The 17,647-nt window shown below is 42.0% G+C and overlaps 1 protein-coding gene across 1 annotated transcript in view; it reads right to left on the bottom strand.

The window, feature by feature from the left end:
- Window positions 1-2,553: 2,553 nt before the first annotated feature.
- The window catches only part of TBX19 (T-box transcription factor 19), a 28,375-nt gene continuing 13,281 nt past the window's right edge, over window positions 2,554-17,647 (bottom strand). Inside the window, exons 5-8 of the mRNA XM_030875547.2 lie at window positions 17,325-17,386; window positions 9,481-9,672; window positions 7,082-7,217; window positions 2,554-3,818 (exon numbers count right to left, since the gene is read on the bottom strand). Coding sequence (XP_030731407.2) covers window positions 3,533-3,818; window positions 7,082-7,217; window positions 9,481-9,672; window positions 17,325-17,386 — 676 coding nt within the window. The 3' untranslated portion in view covers window positions 2,554-3,532. The remainder of the gene's footprint in view (window positions 3,819-7,081; window positions 7,218-9,480; window positions 9,673-17,324; window positions 17,387-17,647) is intronic.

The following is a 17,647-nucleotide window of genomic DNA, read 5'->3' on the forward strand; positions in this document are numbered from 1 at the left end:
GCTCTTCCCTTATGCCTTTTCCAGCACTGCATACACCTTCCCTGACCTCTGCTCCCAGATGCCCATATTCTGTTTACCAACCTGGCCAGGAGCCAATGAGTGGCTCAATGAGTGGAGAAAATAAAAGGGAGGGAGTTGAAACAAGTGCCACTGGAATGTCCCAGTTGCCCTTCCCCAACTTTGAATAACTTATGGTTCCATAAAACAAGGACTAATAGTCTTCACAAATGTGAGATGCTATTATTCACCCAAAGTTATTCCAGTCTTGGGGAAACGTGGCAAACATCTACCAGACTTCAGAGATCTTTTATTGAGTTTTTTTCTTAATAACCTAGGGTTCTCACTCTCCTCATATCACACCTCCCCACCCCTCCATCCCAGGTCTAGGAGGTGCCAAAGGGAGCGAGCAGTGGCTGCAAACTCCTGGCCCAAATTCGGTGGGCAGAAGTGTTTGGTGATAAGTGTGGCTCAGCAGGACGCGGGAGAGCCACGGAGATGACGTGAGGTCCCACAAGGGGAGACACTTCCAAATAGACCAGGCCTTCAGTAGTGTTAAAATCTCTACCACCTGGCTAAAGGAATTGTATTAACTCTTTCTATCCAAGTGGGATTTAAATTTCTTTTAAATGTCATGTGATAGAAGAGGTGTAGACGCCTAAAACTCTGAAGTGGTACCATTTTTGAGTCAGATAAAGAAGGTGCATCAGTAAGGAAAGGATGTAAAAGGCTTCCAAGTTTGTCTAATATGTCAGAGACTCTATCGTTTATTAAACTGACGTAAGCAATTAATCAGAAATTAGTCCTGGACAATCTGGAGAAAACACCAAAAAGTATATGACTCTAGCTGCATGGCTAACACCAAATAGAGATCCTCCATGTGGAACCAGCTATCACGTTGTGTTTAAAAATCATCGCAGGTTCCAAGCTGAGCATCCCGTAAGACTGATAAGGTATAATCACCCCAGACTCAGCTAACACTTACATTATTGCTTCACAGAGACCCCAATTCACCTGAGCAATATAAATGAAGAAAGGAAGGAGGTTATTGGCTTCTTTCTGCTCTGTGCCTCTAGGCCACATCTTCTGGCTCCTCCAGGCCGGGGGGAGGTGCAGGAAGGTGAGACTAAACATGGGTTTTCATAGACCTAATTGTACTTGCTAAGCACTTAGGTGTGTGACCAATCACTGCAGGGACTGGTGAAGAGGCCTAAACTTCTAACTTACCAAAATACCATCTTGCAGAAATGCTAGTGTATTAATATCTTAATGGCCTCTAATGATATCGCAGAGGAACCAGGGAACCAAAAACAGTCCTGCCTCAGGGAGCTTTTCAAAGAGCAGTCGTGTAGGTACATTGTGCCTTGGTCACTCACACACCAGTTAGGGACCCAGAGCTCTGGCCAGGCAACCCTAAGTGTGGTCAAGTGACTTCCCAGGATACCATGTGGTGGGACTGGTGTCGTTTCTAGAGATCCAGGTCCAGAAATGGAATGGCACCAAAATATCAGGGTAACCACAACATGTTAAAAGACCTTCTCGGGCTTCCCTGGTGGCGCAGTGGTTGAGAGTCAGCCTGCTGATGCAGGGGACACGGGTTCGTGCCCCGGTCCGGGAAGATCCCACATGCCTCGGAGCGGCTGAGCCCGTGAGCCATGGCCGCTGAGCCTGCGCATCTGGAGCCTGTGCTCCGCAACAGGAGGCCACAACAGTGAGAGGCCCGCGTACTGCAAAAAAAAAAAAAAAAAAAGACCCTTCTCTGCAGAAAGAGCCATAGACTCCACAGGACGTCCCAGGCTAAGGCTTGGTCTGCGTGGGTTTGCATGGGCTCCACTGATGGAATAGTGGTGGGAGCAGCTGAGCCATTGCCAGGCCCCGAGTGGACCCTCAGACTCCCTCAGGGATGACCCAAGAAGGCCACCAGTCAGTGCAGCGTGATGTTGATGATGGGAGAACCGCCCATCACCCAGGTCTGGAAACCTCACTCTTGTGGTGATCAGCACGTGCGGTGGTGGATAGAAAAGGAAAAGGGAAACCAAGGAAACCGTGATTCTGCTCACTGCCTACAGCAATGGCCTAGGCTGGGGCAGAGGTTGAAACTCTTATCTGGTGAGGTTCCTGGAGTATTTATCATTCTCTTTCTCTATTCCAAGCAAGCTGTTTCCAAGTTTGGCTCTGAGGTCACTGTCTGGAGCACTTGTACAAAACACAGATTCCTGGACTCCAGCCCCAAAGATTCTGACCCAAGAGGTATGCAGTACGCCCAGGTGTTCCAGGTGATGCCGGCACAGGGGATCCAAGGACCAGTGTTTGAGAATAACCGCTCTAGTCCACACCGACTCCTTATATCATCAATCACTGAGAATGGGCTGCATCTCATATGCAACACCAAGCATGACCCCGGGATCCCACTCTGACCTGCTGCCCTGTCTCGGGACACGTGTCTCTGAGCTCTGCCCCCTAGTGAGCTCCACAACTGTCCATTTAGCACATGCACTTCACACGCACTCAACTCAACCAGTGTTTATTGGGCACCTACTATAGGCAAGGCACAGAACCAGATGCTGCTATGGGGAACAGAGACAAGAAGGCTGGGCCTCACCCTCGAGGGGCTCACAGTCTAGTGGGAGAGAGACATATGCACAGGTATAAAAATACAAGGCAGAATGAGGTGAGCTCTAGAACAGAGGCAAAACCAGTGGGAGGTCAGGGAGCCCAGCAGATCAGATGCTTGATGCAGTGGGTGGTGCTCTGGCCAGTCCCTGGGAGACGGGCAGGATTCGTACAGGTAGGACTGAACAGAGAAGGATATTTCAGGTACAGGAGTAGGTACAGAGCTGGGAGAGTACACTGAACGTTCAAAAGACAGGGGCAGAATGTATGCCTTGACTGAAATATAGGATGCTAAAGGGAAAACAGGTAGCTAAAGCTGGAAAAGTGGTTTGAGGGCAGATGGCAGAGGAGATCGACTTCAATCTGTAGGCAATGGTGAGCCATCGAAGGTTTCTAAGCCAGGGAGTGACATGATCTCATTTCCTCAATTCTCTACGCTGTAATATGTGATTAGCTCTGTTTTCGTTAACTTCACTCCATGGACTTACACCCTTCCTTGGTCTCTGTGGCCACACATACTTTCAGGGCTGCACAAAGCTCCAAAGCAGTGGCCTTAGGCTAAGTAAATGTTGAGCTCACTTAACAGCCTTGCATCACCTCCACAGAACAAGAAGGACAGCCTTCTAGAATCACTTGACAGTAAGGGGCAGGGCACGAGGAAAATACTCAACGAACTTTTGTTGCCTAAGCATAGCACGGATAAGCTGCAGAGAAAATGGGAGCGCAAAAAGAAAATGGTGGAGAGATGCAGGTGACGAAATTAGCATTTTCCAAACTAAACCATCTCCCTGTAGGCTTCTGGTATAACCCCGTTCACTGGGTGGGGAGACTCTGCAGTCTGACTCACTGGGATTAGTAGGTGAGACTTCTAAGAGCTCTACACCTAGCAGGTTCTCTGCTGACAACTTTCCTAGGATCCTGCTTAACTCTCCAGTGAGGAGGGAGACTGGCGCCCACCCCCACCCGGGCTACTACAGCCTGAGAAGGGATGCGAGGTCACTGCTGTCCAGGTAGACACAGCGATGCTGGTCAGTGAGGGCTCCCCCAGAACCTCCACACCAGCCGAAGCAGGAGCTTGGGTGGAGAGGGGCGAAGTCACAGCTGGATTACCCAGGAGAAACGCTCCCGGGGAGCCGGCGTGCACCTCTGAGCCCGACCCGGAAGGGCCCCCGCCACCGTTACTGATGGTCCACAGGCACGGGTAGGGGCTGCAGAGAAACAGAGAGAGAGAGAGAGAGAGAAAATGCTTGTCGACACACCCAGGAAGGATTGCCACCTGGCAAGCACGCACGCAGTGCTGAGAGGGGCACAGGTCTAGGAAGAGGGCATCGGACCATGGCGTTATTTCTAGCTCTGACACACACTGGCCCAGTTTCTGCAGAGAAGCAGCAGGATGTAGTAGAATAAACATATGATTAGGTGTCCTGAGACCCGCATTTTGATGCTGGCCCTACCTCTAGCAAGTTGTTCAGTTCTGAACATGCATTTTATTTCTCTAGGCCTCACTTGCCACCTGTGTAAATGGACAGGGGAGTGAAAGGATGATATTTGGGCAGCATGATCTGTGAGTAAGATCCCTCACTGACCAAGAGAGGTGATGTGGCCTAATAGCCAGGACACATTGTTGTCAGAAAACCTAGGTTTGAACCCTTGCACTACCACTTATTAGCTCTGTGACTTTGATCAAATTATTTATTGTATGAGCTTCAGTTTCCTCATCCTCAAGATTTGGAGTGATAATTAGACATACCTTACAGATGTTGTTATGAGGATTAAATAAGAAAATGAGTATGTGATGACTAACACATAGGACTCAGTAAATGATGGTTCTTATAATTAATTCTTCCATTCCAGGTTTCTACCTGTCAGCTCTGGTCCCTGGTAGAAAGGCTGGGGAGCTGTACCGCTATCTTGGACTTCTCTTATCCTATGTCACTGGTTCACAAACTTGACTGCACATGGGAATCACTTAGCGAATTAAAAAAAAAAAAAAAAATACCGATGCCTGGGTTCTATCCCCCGAGACTCTCATCTAATTAGTCTGGCATGCGGTATCAGAAGTTTTTAAAGCTTCTCTGTTCACTGTCATGTGCAGCCTATTTTGTACCTTCACATAGAACCTAGATGAAAATGACTACAGGTGACACAGGCAGAATAACCTCCAGTGCTTTAGTCCTCACCATGCTCTGACTTTTCAGAGTCCCCATTTTGCCTGATACTGTATTGCTTGATAATAGGCTCATTACCTAATGTCAGTACTGAACACATTTGTTTTTCTCTAGCAAAACCTTTATAGCATCAGCAGTGGGTTAAACATGCCACTGATGAAGCCAGAGGTAGAAATGCCACCCTGCACTCTCTGCCGTATTTCAGATACCGCAGACCTCACTGGACCGTATGAAACCTGCAGAAACCCAGGCTTTGGGGTTTTGGTGTTTTTGTTTTTGTTTTTTAGCCAGCTCAGCTTGCTGGGATTCTGACCCCAATTCCCCAGTTTCCAGAAGAGACTCTTCTACGATATCAGTCAGATGCTTTCTGATGCTTCCTGGGCCGGTGGGAAAACCACGGGCTCTGAGTTACATTACTTACTGGATGACCTTCAGGCAGTTTTTTAATGCCTCTGAGCTTTAGTTTCTCCATCAGGAAAATAGGAATTTTAATAGCAGCCTTATGGATGTCTTTGAATCCTATAAATGACTTACATAAAGGATCTAGTACAAAACTTGGCACATGGTTGTTTAATATCTTCAAAGACACTCTTTCCCTCACTTTCTACACAGTCCCAGTCAGTGCATTTCCCTGAGGTCCTCCTGTCAAGCACTGTTCAATAGGCTAAACTTTTGAGTAGCCACATTTTAAAAAGAAAAAGAATGAAAAGAAAACAATGAACTTACTGTTAATAATATTTTATGTAACTGAGAATATTCAAAATGTTATCATTTCCACATGCATTCGGTATTAAAAAATTGTTGAGATTTTTATTCTTTGTTTTGTACTAAGTCTTCAAAATTCTGTGTGTTACACTTACAGCACATCTCAGTTTGGAACAGCTGCATTTCAAGTGTCCAGAGCCAGAGGCGGCTGGGGGCTGCTGCATTGAACAGTACAACACTAGACCCTCGGGGGCCCCAGCAACATTAACAACAAAATCAAGATCACAGTTTACAGCAACACCTGGAAGCTGGTTAAAAATGCAGAATCTCGGGCTTCCCTGGTGGCGCAGTGGTTGAGAGTCCACCTGCCGATGCAGGGGACTCGGGTTCGTGCCCTGGTCCGGGAAGATCCCACATGCCGCGGAGCGGCTGGGCCCGTGAGCCATGGCCGCTGAGCCTGCGCGTCCGGAGCCTGTGCTCTGCGGCGGGAGAGGCCACAACGGTGAGAGGCCCACGTACCGCAAAAAAAAAAAAAAAAAAAAAAAAATGCAGCATCTCAGGCCTCAACCCAAACCTATTAATCAGACTGTACAGTTGAACAACATCCCAGGTGATTCTAATGCACATTAAAGTGTGAGAAGCACTGCTGTGGATCAAAGTTCTACCTTCCCCAAACTTTTTCTAGACCTGCAAGTCATAAGTCATCTACCATCTGCCCCCTCCACCGCCAAAAACAAAGGATGGGGACATCTTTTAATTTTGAATCCCCTTTTGGACCTTCTCAAAATTCTGCATACTTACATTGAACGTAACAGTTGACGTGTATATATTGATAGAATGTTACTGCTTACAATGCATTATAATGCTTTTTCTAATTTGGGTGCTCACCATACCCTACAGGGTAGCTCACATTATTGCCATGTTACAGATAAGAGAGCTGAAGCTCAGTGAAGCTAAGAAAATTGCCCAAAGTCACAAAGTCAATAAGGAGTAAAACTGGGGCTCAAGCCCACATTTGTCAGACCCCAGGCCCCTTCCCTTTCCCCTCCACCACGCGGATTTCCAGTCAGAACTGAATGCAGGTCTCTGGTGTGAGAGGTATGCCATGGGTCCTACAAGCTGCACTCAGCCCTATTGCCTCCTATTGCCTGGGTTGAGACCCGGACACCCAAAAGCTGTCCCCCTGTTAGAATGAACAGCTTGTAAGGATATGGACAATCAAGGGTCTTGAATTCTCTGTGTGTATTTACACGTTTCCCCTTCAGTTTCCCAATATTCGGTATCTATCTGCTACCACCACAGTTCACAGTATTTCTTCCTGGTTCGAGATAAATGATTCCAGGCCATAATATCTTTTCCCTTCTAAAAATAAAATACGGAAGCTACAAAGAAAAGAGTACATGACTGAGCACGTGCCTTCCCACCACCCTTTCTCCAGGAATGACAGGTTGATCCTGTCGTTACTTCTACTTCCTAGTGGCTTAGAAGTCAGGACAATAGCTTAGACCAAGCCACTCCAGGAAAAAGAATGAACTCAAGTCCCCAGTGCTAAAGTCAACCCTCAAGACCAATGAGCAAGTTGCTGGTGTTGGGCTTACCTAGGCCCTGGATTGATCGGTCCGCTGGTGTGAGGTACAGACAGGATGCTGGCGTGGGGTGTGGAGGGTAAGGAAGTCCAGCTGTCGGCTCCAGAGAAAACTTGCAGATTATTGCTGGGGCTTTCTATCAAATTCACTTTTGGGAAATAACAACAGTTCAATCGATGGAGCATGGAAAACATAAAGATGGTGACCAATGACATTATCCTAGGTCAAAATATAACCACGGCCTGTGCCACATGTGCCAACAGTTGTTCATCCTTTCTGAAGGCCACAGAAAGGAGTGTGGAGCTTAGGTTAATTCAGTGTCAGCCATATGTCACGTACCGCTCATCTCTTAATGTTCACAACAATGACTACTCATCGCCATTTTATAGATGAGGCTCAGATAGGTGGGAGGATTTGTCCTTTATGACACAGATCTAGCTCATGTCACCGCACTCACCTCCCCTTTAAAATGGGCCATGTCATCATCTCAAGACAAGCCTAAGGACCACCAGTGTCCCAGATGAGATTCTGAGGACCAGGACCTATCTTCTCAGCAACCCCAAGGAGATTTAAACATCTCAAGAATAGTGCCTTCTGTCTTTGAATCGCCATTTGCATAAATAGTGCCTATACAATAGAGAGGAAGAAGGAAAAGAAGGAGGGGAGGAAGGAGGGGAAAAAGGAAAGAGAGGAAGAGGATTCCATGTATATCTCTGGCCACGTCACTCCTTTTCATGATGTGGCCCTTGCAACTTCCTCAGCTTCAGCTCTTTCATCCACCACCCCGCCACCCCCTCCCTCTACACTCTTTTCCCAAACTATTCCCCAGACAACCTAGGTTCTCTCCTCCTTCTGTGTCTTTGCTCATACCACTCTCTCACCTGGAATGCCCTTCACCTCTGCCTGTGTCCCATGTCATCTCTCTTTCACCCCTGCCCTCTCCCACCCCTGTCCTTTTCTATTTATTCTTCAAATCTCAACTTAAACGCTAAGCCATCTGGGTAGATCTAGCTGCTCTTTTTCCTTCATTCCCATAGCACCTTGACTTGTGTGTTCTATAGAATGTTTCTCAAACTTTAATGTGCATAGGAATCACCTGGGGATCTTGTTAAACTGAAGACTCTTTCAGAAGGAGAACCTGAGAGCCTGCATTTCTAACAAGTTCCCAGGAGATGCTGCAGGTCCGAGGACCACATTAGAGCTCTCACTACGTTGTATTAGGATTAATTATTTATGTATTCATGTAGCACTGAGCTCCTTCAGGGAAGAAATTAGACCTTAATCACCTTCCTAGCCCCACTGCCTAGAAGAGTGCCTGGTGCATAGCATTTGCTCAGAAGATGTGTTTTGTGTGCTGACCATGGGAAAGAACCAGAAAGTAGATGAGAACCCTGCTCAGTTTCTGATACATTAACCTACATTTTCTCCCTTCCTGGCAGCAGCTATCGAGGCTGCCGAGAGTAGCAGGTGATGGGGCACAGGGACAGGTACCTGGTGACCAGCAAAGCCCTCTGCAGGTACAGAGCTCAGAGTGTCCCTGAGGCTGGAACTTTAACACTCTCCTCCATCTCCCATGCCATGAACTTTACCTATTTGTTTCATTTAGTGTCAGTCTCCCCATATGAGAATAGAATCTCTTTGAGAGGTAGGTATTAATTTATTTTGTTCATGGACAAAACCTGGCTCATAGTCAACCCTCAATAAATATTTGCTGCATGAATAACTGAATGAGAAATCAACCCTTGGTTTCATGTCTCCCTTCCTTCATACAAATCTAATAACCAGGCAAGATCTGGGCTTACATAAGGCCAAGGCAGACAAGGCAGCAGTCAATGAGGAAGAAACTACACAAACAACAGCATCAGCTTAAAAACTAATCAGACTGCAAAAATTATCAAGGTTGAATTTGCACGCCTCCAACTGAATCAGACCAAAGCAAGGATGTTGAGTCATCCACCTTCCCAGAGACCTTCTTAATAGCTCTCCAATACTGGGCCCAGTATTCCCTGGACTGAGCCATACACTGCAAATGTAGAAAAGAGCCATGTGAGGGCAATGAGCTGAGCGTCTCAGAGTCCCACGGCTTAACTTGGCTTTTAGAGATGCAGCCTGAAACTGCTCAGTACATCAGCGCCCTGGGAGGAGGACTTTCACAACCATTAGAAACTGGGTGTCTCCCCGTTTTTGTAATTATTTGAAGTAATTACAAAACACTAATAATGTTGTAACTATATAATCAACTATTAGTATATAAAATAAAAAATTAAAATATTAATACACAATAATTTTACATATATTAGATGAAAGGGATTCTATCTTCAGATATTTCCCCATTTCTAGCTGTTTATCCATTTCTCACCACCACCACCGACACCCACACCCCCAAGGATTTAATTAGCAGAGTCACACACCTGAGGGAGAGTGGTTTCTGTGCATGTACGCAGAAGGGTATGGAGCCTGCCGGTGGTGTCCTCGGAGGCCAGAATAGTGCTCACAGCCATGGTGGGTGTGGGGAGCAGACAGAGGCAAAGGAGTAGCATACTGGTAATTGGCGTTTCCTGCTGTGCATACACCATCCGGATTGGAAAAGATCCAGCCTCCCACTAGAAGAGACAAGAGGAAGACACAGAGAATGACTCTGAACTTCCACACCAAAATCAGGTTACCAGCCACTTTGCATAGTTATGTTTCTGTGTGAATGACACAATGTCTGTCCATGTGGAGTTACATACCACCACCCCCACTGCCACTCCCCTTCTATGTTAGCAGCAAAGTTGGCTTCTTTGGAAGTGGATGAAGAAGCAAAGTTGGCTTCTTTGGAAGTGGATGACAGGTCCTATCAAAGTTTGCAAAACCTCTTAAGAAATACTGTGGAATCACAGCTATATAAAATATTATTTGAATGGACAAGTCAATAGAAGTGCAAAAGTTAAGTTGCTTCTGACTTAATTGGGTTAAATTAAAAGTCAATCTAAGAAGGAGGTGTTAGATGTATATCCTACTCACTGATCTACAGCTACCGAATGTTTAATTTGGTTACCCAGAAAGAGTGAAGGCCTCTCTGTTTCTGCCCAGTGGGAAGGTATCTTTAGTTCTCACTCCAAGCATGAGGAGACATGATCCCTCCCATCACCACCCCACAAAGAGGATTCTGAAAGCAAAAAGAGAGAGAGCTGGCTAGACAACTTGACAAGAATCTTGTGACACATTTTGGAAAATGCAAAATATTTCACAGAAATGTGTTTGTGAATGACCATCTCAATTGATGCAGAAAAAGCATATGACAAAAGTTAACACCCTATCGTAATAAAAACACTCAACAAACATAGAATACAAGGAAATTGCCTCAACATAATAAAGGCCATATGGGACAAGCCCACAGCTAACATCATACTCAATGGTAAAAAACTGAAAGTTTTTCTCTAAGATCATGAACAGGACAAGAATATCCACTCTCACCACTTCCATTCAACATAGTACTGGAGCAAACTGGAAAAAAGGAAAAGAAAGAAAGAAAAAGCATCTGAATTGGAAAGGAAGAATAAAATTATCTCTGTTCACAGATGACATAATCTTATATGTAGAAAACCCTAAATATTTCACACACAAAAAAAAAACTTTTGGAACTAACAAACAAATTCAGCAAAGTTGCAGGATACAAAATCAACACACAAAAATCAGTTGCATTTCTACACACTAACCATGAACGATCTGAAAAGTAAACTAAGAAAACAATTCCATTTAGAATAGCATTGAAAAGAGGAAAGTACTTTGGAATAAACTCTACCAAGGAGGCAAAAGACTTGTACACTGAAAACTACTAAACATTGATGAAAGAAATTAAAGAAGATACAAATAAGTGGAAAGACATCCTATGTTCATGGATTAGAAGACTTAATATTATTAAAATGTTCATACTACCCAAAGCAATCTTTATCAAAATCCCAATGGCATTTTTGTCAGAAACGTAAAGCAATACTAAAATTCTAGTATTCTAGCTAGTTGGTGAAAGTATGTGCTTCTTGTTCCAGGGCCTGTATTACTAAGTCTCAATCTTTTCCCATGAATTCACTTGAAGTAGAGGCTTCTACTCAGAATGTTCACTAAATTTTTTTTATTGTGGCAAAAAACCATGACATAAAATGCACCCTCACAACAATTTCCACAAGTACAGTATAATATTGTTAACCACAGGCACATTTTAGTGCAACAGATTCCCAACACCATTTGCTGAAGAGACTATCCTTTCCCCATCATGTAATCTTGGCACCCTTGTTGAAAATTATTTGACCATATAAGCAGGGTTTATTTCTAGGCTCTCTATTCTTCCATTGGTCTATATGTCTTTATGCCAGTACCATACTATTTAGAGTATTGTAGCTTTTTAATGTGTTTTGAAATCAGGAAGTGTGAGGCCTCTAGCTTTGTTCTTATTTCTCAGGATTGTTTTGGCTATTTGGGGTTCTTTGAGAGTCTATATGAATTTTAGTATCCGGTGATACCCACATGCAAAAGAAAGAAGTTTAACTCTTATATTACACCATATAAAAAATTTAACTTAACTTAAAACAAATAAATAAAAAAATGTAAGACCTATAAAACTTCTAGAAGAAAACACAGGAGAAAACTTCATGAAATTGGATTTGGCAATGATATCTTGGATATGACACCAAAACACAGAAAACAAAAGCAAAAATAGACACACTATGTCAAACTTTAAAACTTCTGCACAGCAAAAGAAGCAGTCAACAGAGTGAAAAGGAAATCTACCGAATGGAAGAAAATATTGGCAAACTATATATCTGATAAGGGATTAATGTCTAGAATATATAAAGAACTCCTACAACTCAACAATAAAAACAACAACAAAACTCCAATTAAAAATGAGAAAAGGACTCGAATAGACATTTCTCCAAAGATATACAAATGACCAATAAGTATATGAAAAGATGTTCAACATCACTATTCATCAGCGAAATGCAAATCAAAACTAGATATCACATCATACTATTAAGATGGCCATTATCCAAAAACCAAAAAAACAAAATAGGAAACAACAAGTGCTGGTGAGAATGTGGAGAAATTAGAACCCTTGTGAACTGCTGGTGGGAATGCAGAATGGTGCAGCTGTCATGGAAAACACTATGGAGTTTCCTTAAAAAATTAAACACAGAAGTACTGCATGATCCACCAATCCCATTTCTGGGTATATATCCAAGAGAATTAAAGACATTTGCAAACCTGTGTTCACTGCAGCATTATTCACAGTAGCCAAGAGGTAGAAGTAATCTAAATGACCAACAACAGGTTATTGGATAAGCAAATTTGGTATATACATGCAAGTAAATATTATTTCAGCCTTAAAAAAGAAGGAAATCCTGTCATATGATACAACATGGATGAGCCTTGAGGGACATTAGGCTAAGCAAAAGAAGCCAGTCACAAAAAAACAAATATTGCATGATTCCTCTTACGCTAGGTAGCTAAAGGATATGCAAATAGAGATAGAAAGTAGAACAGTGGTAGCCAGGGGCTTTGTGGAGCGGGAGATGTGAAGAGATGTAGTTTGGTGAATATATGTAGTTTCAGTCATGCAGGAATGGGGGCAGGGGGCGGGCAGGTGGTTCTGGGAATCTGTTGCACTAAAATGTGCCTGTGGTTAACAATATTATACTGTACATGTGGAAATTGTTGTGAGGGTGCATTTTATGTCATGGTTTTTTGCCACAATAAAAAAAATTTATTGAACATTCTGAATAGAAGGCTCTACTTCAAGTGAATTCATGGGAAAAGATTGAGACTTAGTAATACAGGCCCTGGAACAAGAAGCACATACTTTCACCAACTGGCTCTCAACTGAGGGGCCCACAGATAAGGATTCAGACACACCAGAGATGTTCCTTAAGAATATTGACTAGGGATTGTCACCAGGGCTTCAGTAATATGGAAATGGAACTTTTATTAAAAACCATTTGCTTAATACTTTTTAAGTATAAGTAAGCAAATTGTACAGAATTCATATTACAAAATGTATGTCAGTCATTCTCAACAAATCCTTTTGTTATCTTCATTTTCTCATTTTTGTATAGACATGTGGCCCAAGGGATCCCTACCTGAACAACAGATCAAGATTCAGGTGTCCAGTGAGCAAAGCTAGGCAAGTGGTCCCACAGAACTGGACTTTTGTCCATGTAGTTTGCCGCATGTAAGGTATATGCCTTAAGAAGCTTACTAAGAAGACTACAACATATGAACTTTGAAAAGGTATGGTTCCACATGTGATACTATCCTATACAAAAGTGCTTTTTATTCCAGGTCACATAAAAAGTGCTTTTTCTATGGATAAATTTCTAGAAATGTACAATCTCCCAAGACTGAATCAGGAAGAAATAGAAAATATGAACAAATTGATTACCAGTAATGAAATTGAATCAGTAATCAAAAAACTCCCAACAAACAAAAGTCCAGGACCAGATCACTTTACAGTTTAATTCTACCAAATATTTTAAAAAGTTAACACCTATCCTTCTCAACTATCCCAAAAGCTGAAGAGGAAGGAATGCTTCTGAACTCATTCTATGAGTCCAGCATCACCCTGATACCAAAACCAGACAAAAGCACCACAAACAAGAAAATTACAAAACAAAACAAAAAGGAAAAAACAACAAAAAAGAAAATTACAGGCCAATATCTCTGATGAACATAGATGTAAAAATGCTCCAAAAAATTAACAAACTAAATTCAACAGTATATAAAAAGGATTATATATCATGATCAAGTAGGATTTATCCCAGAGATGCAAGGATGGTTTGATATCTATAAATCAATGAATGTGATACACATTAATAAACTGAAAAATAAAAATCATATGATCATCTGCATAGAGGTAAAAAAAAAAGCTTTTGACAAAATATAACATCCATTTATGATAATAACTTTTAACAAAGTGGGCATAGTGGGAACATACCTCAACATATTAAGACCATATATTGACAAGCCCACAGCTAACATCATACTCAATGATGAAAAGCTGAAAGCATTTTCTCTAAGATCAGGAACAAGACAAGTGTGCCCACCCTTGCCACTTTTATTCACCATATTATTGGAAGTCCATCACAGCAATCAGACCAGAAAAAGAAATAAAAGGAATCCAAATTTGAAAGGAAGAAGTAAAACTGTCACTGTTTGCAGATGATACTATATAATGAAAATTCTAAAGACACCACCAAAAAATTACTAGAACTAATAAATGAATTCAGTACAGTTGCCGGATACAAAAATAATATACTGAAATCTGTTATTTCTATACACTAACAATGAACTATCAGAAAGAGAAATAAAGAAAACAATCCCATTTATAATTGTATCAAAAAGAATAAAATATCTAGGAATAAATCTAACCAAGGAGGTAAAAGATCTGTACTTGGAAAATTGTAAGACACTGATGAAAGATAGTGAAGATAACACAAACAAATGGAAAGACACACCATGTTCATGGATTGAAGTAATTAATATTGTTAAAATGACCATGCAACCCAAGGCAATCTACAGATTCAGTGCAATCCCTGTCAAAATACCAAAGATAATTTTCACAGAACAAAAACAAATAATTCTAAAATTTTTATGGAAACACAAAAGACCTTGAATAGCCAAAGCAATCTTGAGAAAGAAGAACAAAGCTGGAGGTATCATGCTCCCTGATTTCAAACTAAACTGCAAAGCTACAATGATCAAAACAGTATGGCTCTGGCACAAAAACAGACACATACTTCAATGAAACAGAATAGAGAGCCCAGAAATAAACCTACACTTACATGATCAATTAATCTATGACAAAAGAGGCAAGAATATACAATGGGGAAAAGATAGCCTTTTCAAAAAGTGGTGCTGGGAAAACTAGACAGCTACATGAAAAAGAATCAAACTGGACTACTTTCTCATATCATATACAAAAATAAACTCAAAATGGATTAAAGACTTAAATGGAAGGCCTGAAAGCATAAAATTCATAGGAAAAAACATAGGCAGTAAACTCTTTTGACATCGGTCTTAGCAATATATATATATATATTTTGGATCTGTCTTCTCAGGAAAGGGAAACAAAAGCAAAAATAAACAAATGAGACTACATCAAGCTAAAAAGCTTTTGCACAGAGAAAAAACAAAAAAGGCCACCTACTGAATGAGAGAAGATATTTGCAAATTATATATCTGGTTAATATCCAAAATATACAAAGAACTCATACAACTAATCATCAAAAAAGCAAACAAGCCAACTGAAAAATTGGAAGAGGAACTGAAGAGACATTTTTCCAAAGCAGACCTACAGATGGGCAACAGACACATGAAAAGATGCTCAACATCATTAATTATCAGATTAATGCAAATCAAAACCACAATGAGATATTAGCTCACACCTGTCAGAATGGCTATTTTCAAAAAAATAATAAGTGTTTGTGAGGATGTGGAGAAAATGGAACCCTTGTGAGTGGTTGGCAGGAATGTAAACTGGTATAGCCACTATGGAAAACAGTATGGAGTTTCCTCAAAAAATTAAAAATAGGGACTTCCCTGGTGGTCCAGTGGTTAAGAATCCACCCTCCAATGCAGGGGACGTGGGTTCAATCCCTGGTCGGGGAACTAAGATCCCACATGCCGCAGGGCAACTAAGCTCATGCACCACAACTGCTGAGCCCGCACACCCTAGAGCCTGCACATCACAGCTAGAGAGAAGCCTGTGTGCCGCAATGAAAGATCCTGCATGCTGCAGCGAAGACCCTGCATGCCACAACTAAGACCTGACACAGCCAAATAAATAATTTTTTTAAAAAATTAAGTTAAAAAAATTAAAAATAGAACTACTGTACAATCCAGCAATTCCACTTCTCAGTATTTTTCCAAGGAAAACAAAAACACTAATTGGAAAAGATATATGCACCCTTATGTTCATTGCAGCATTATTTACAATAGCTAAGATAGGGAAGCAACTTAAGTGACCATCAAGAGATGAATGGATAAAGAAGAGATACAGATATAGATATATCTAGAACTATCTATATCTATAGATAGATAGATAGATAGAGATATAATGAAATATTACTCAGCCATAAAAAAGAATGAAATCTTGCAACAACATGGAAGGACCTGCAGGGTATTACGCTAAGTGAAATAAGTCAGATTAAAAAAGTTAAATACCATATGATTTCACTTACACGTGGAATCTAAAAAACAAAATAAATGAGCAAACATAACAAAGCAGAACGGACTCATAGATACAGAGAACAAACAGGTGGTTACCAGAGAAGAGGGGGGTGGGGAGGAAATAAATAGGTGAGGGAGATTAAGAGGTACAAACCTCCAGTCACAAATGAGTCATGAGGATGAGATGTACAGCATAGGGAGTATAGTCAATAATATTGTAATAATTTTCTATGGTGACAGATGGTAACTAGACAAAAAAAAAAGACTCCTGAGAAAAGTTTTTTTAAATGCTTTTCTGAGAGCTGCTTCTCTTCATGGGGCTATACTGCCACTTCTGCAATGAAAAATGCACTGAGGTTTAGGGGAAGGAGAGAGTGAGGAATACCATAGCTGGAAAACTGCAGAAGGAATCCTAGCAAGCCACTATCATCTAAATTAAAGAGTATCTCAGACACTGATGCCACTGACTGTGTGTTACTGTTGCAGGTTTAGAGGACCTGCTCCACCATGGGACCTTCTCTCTGATCTGAGACATGGAGAGAGTGGCACCCTGTCAGGAACATCCAACCTACCTGCAGAATCCCAGGTATATTACTCCACTAATACTGCAGCTTTCCAGTCAACAAATGCAGCTTCCTCATATGCAAAGCAATAGCCTTCCTGAGGCATTGCAACAGTGACCAACTCAAAAACTAGCAAGCACTAAGAACAAGGGAAATCCAAAACAGAGAGGCGAGAGCGGAGTGTAAGGGTAGGAGGTACACCCAGAATGCATTTTTATGAGCTCTCTAGCCTCACTGACACTAAAACGAGAGTCTAAGAAATTTACTATTTCCATTCTTCTCTCCTGCCTAGGATTTGAGTAAGCCCCCCATGAGCACTGGTTCTCTCTGGGAATTCTTGCAAGGGAATATACTTGTCTTGAGTGGAAGAAATAACCTGTTGGGTCTTGATAGAAGATTTGGGACAAGCCTGAAGCAGTCATGACAGGTAAAAAGTCTGAGTGCGGTGGAGATGCTCCAGGCCTCTCCCACCCAGTGTTCACCCAACTCACAGTGAGAATAGGCCACATGCTGGCTCTCAGACATAGCTTCCGGAACATCTTTGAGGTGGTTCCTGAAAGAGCAATGAGAGTGCACCATGGCTGTCCAGCTTATCATACAAGTTTCGTATCAAGTACACCCAAGATTCTCTTTGGAGAGCAATACATTTCTTGGAATAAGAAAATCAAACACCTTTTTTTCCCTCAAAGTTATTATCTTTCCCACAATATCCTTCTCCTACTTTACCTACTTGTGCAATTGCTATTTGAATTGCAATTTTATAGTCACTCCAGTTTACCTTATTTACACCTATCCCTAGTTAGCTTGATCTTAC

Source organism: Globicephala melas, chromosome 1, assembly GCF_963455315.2.
Source record: "Globicephala melas chromosome 1, mGloMel1.2, whole genome shotgun sequence".
NCBI lineage: Eukaryota > Metazoa > Chordata > Mammalia > Artiodactyla > Delphinidae > Globicephala > Globicephala melas.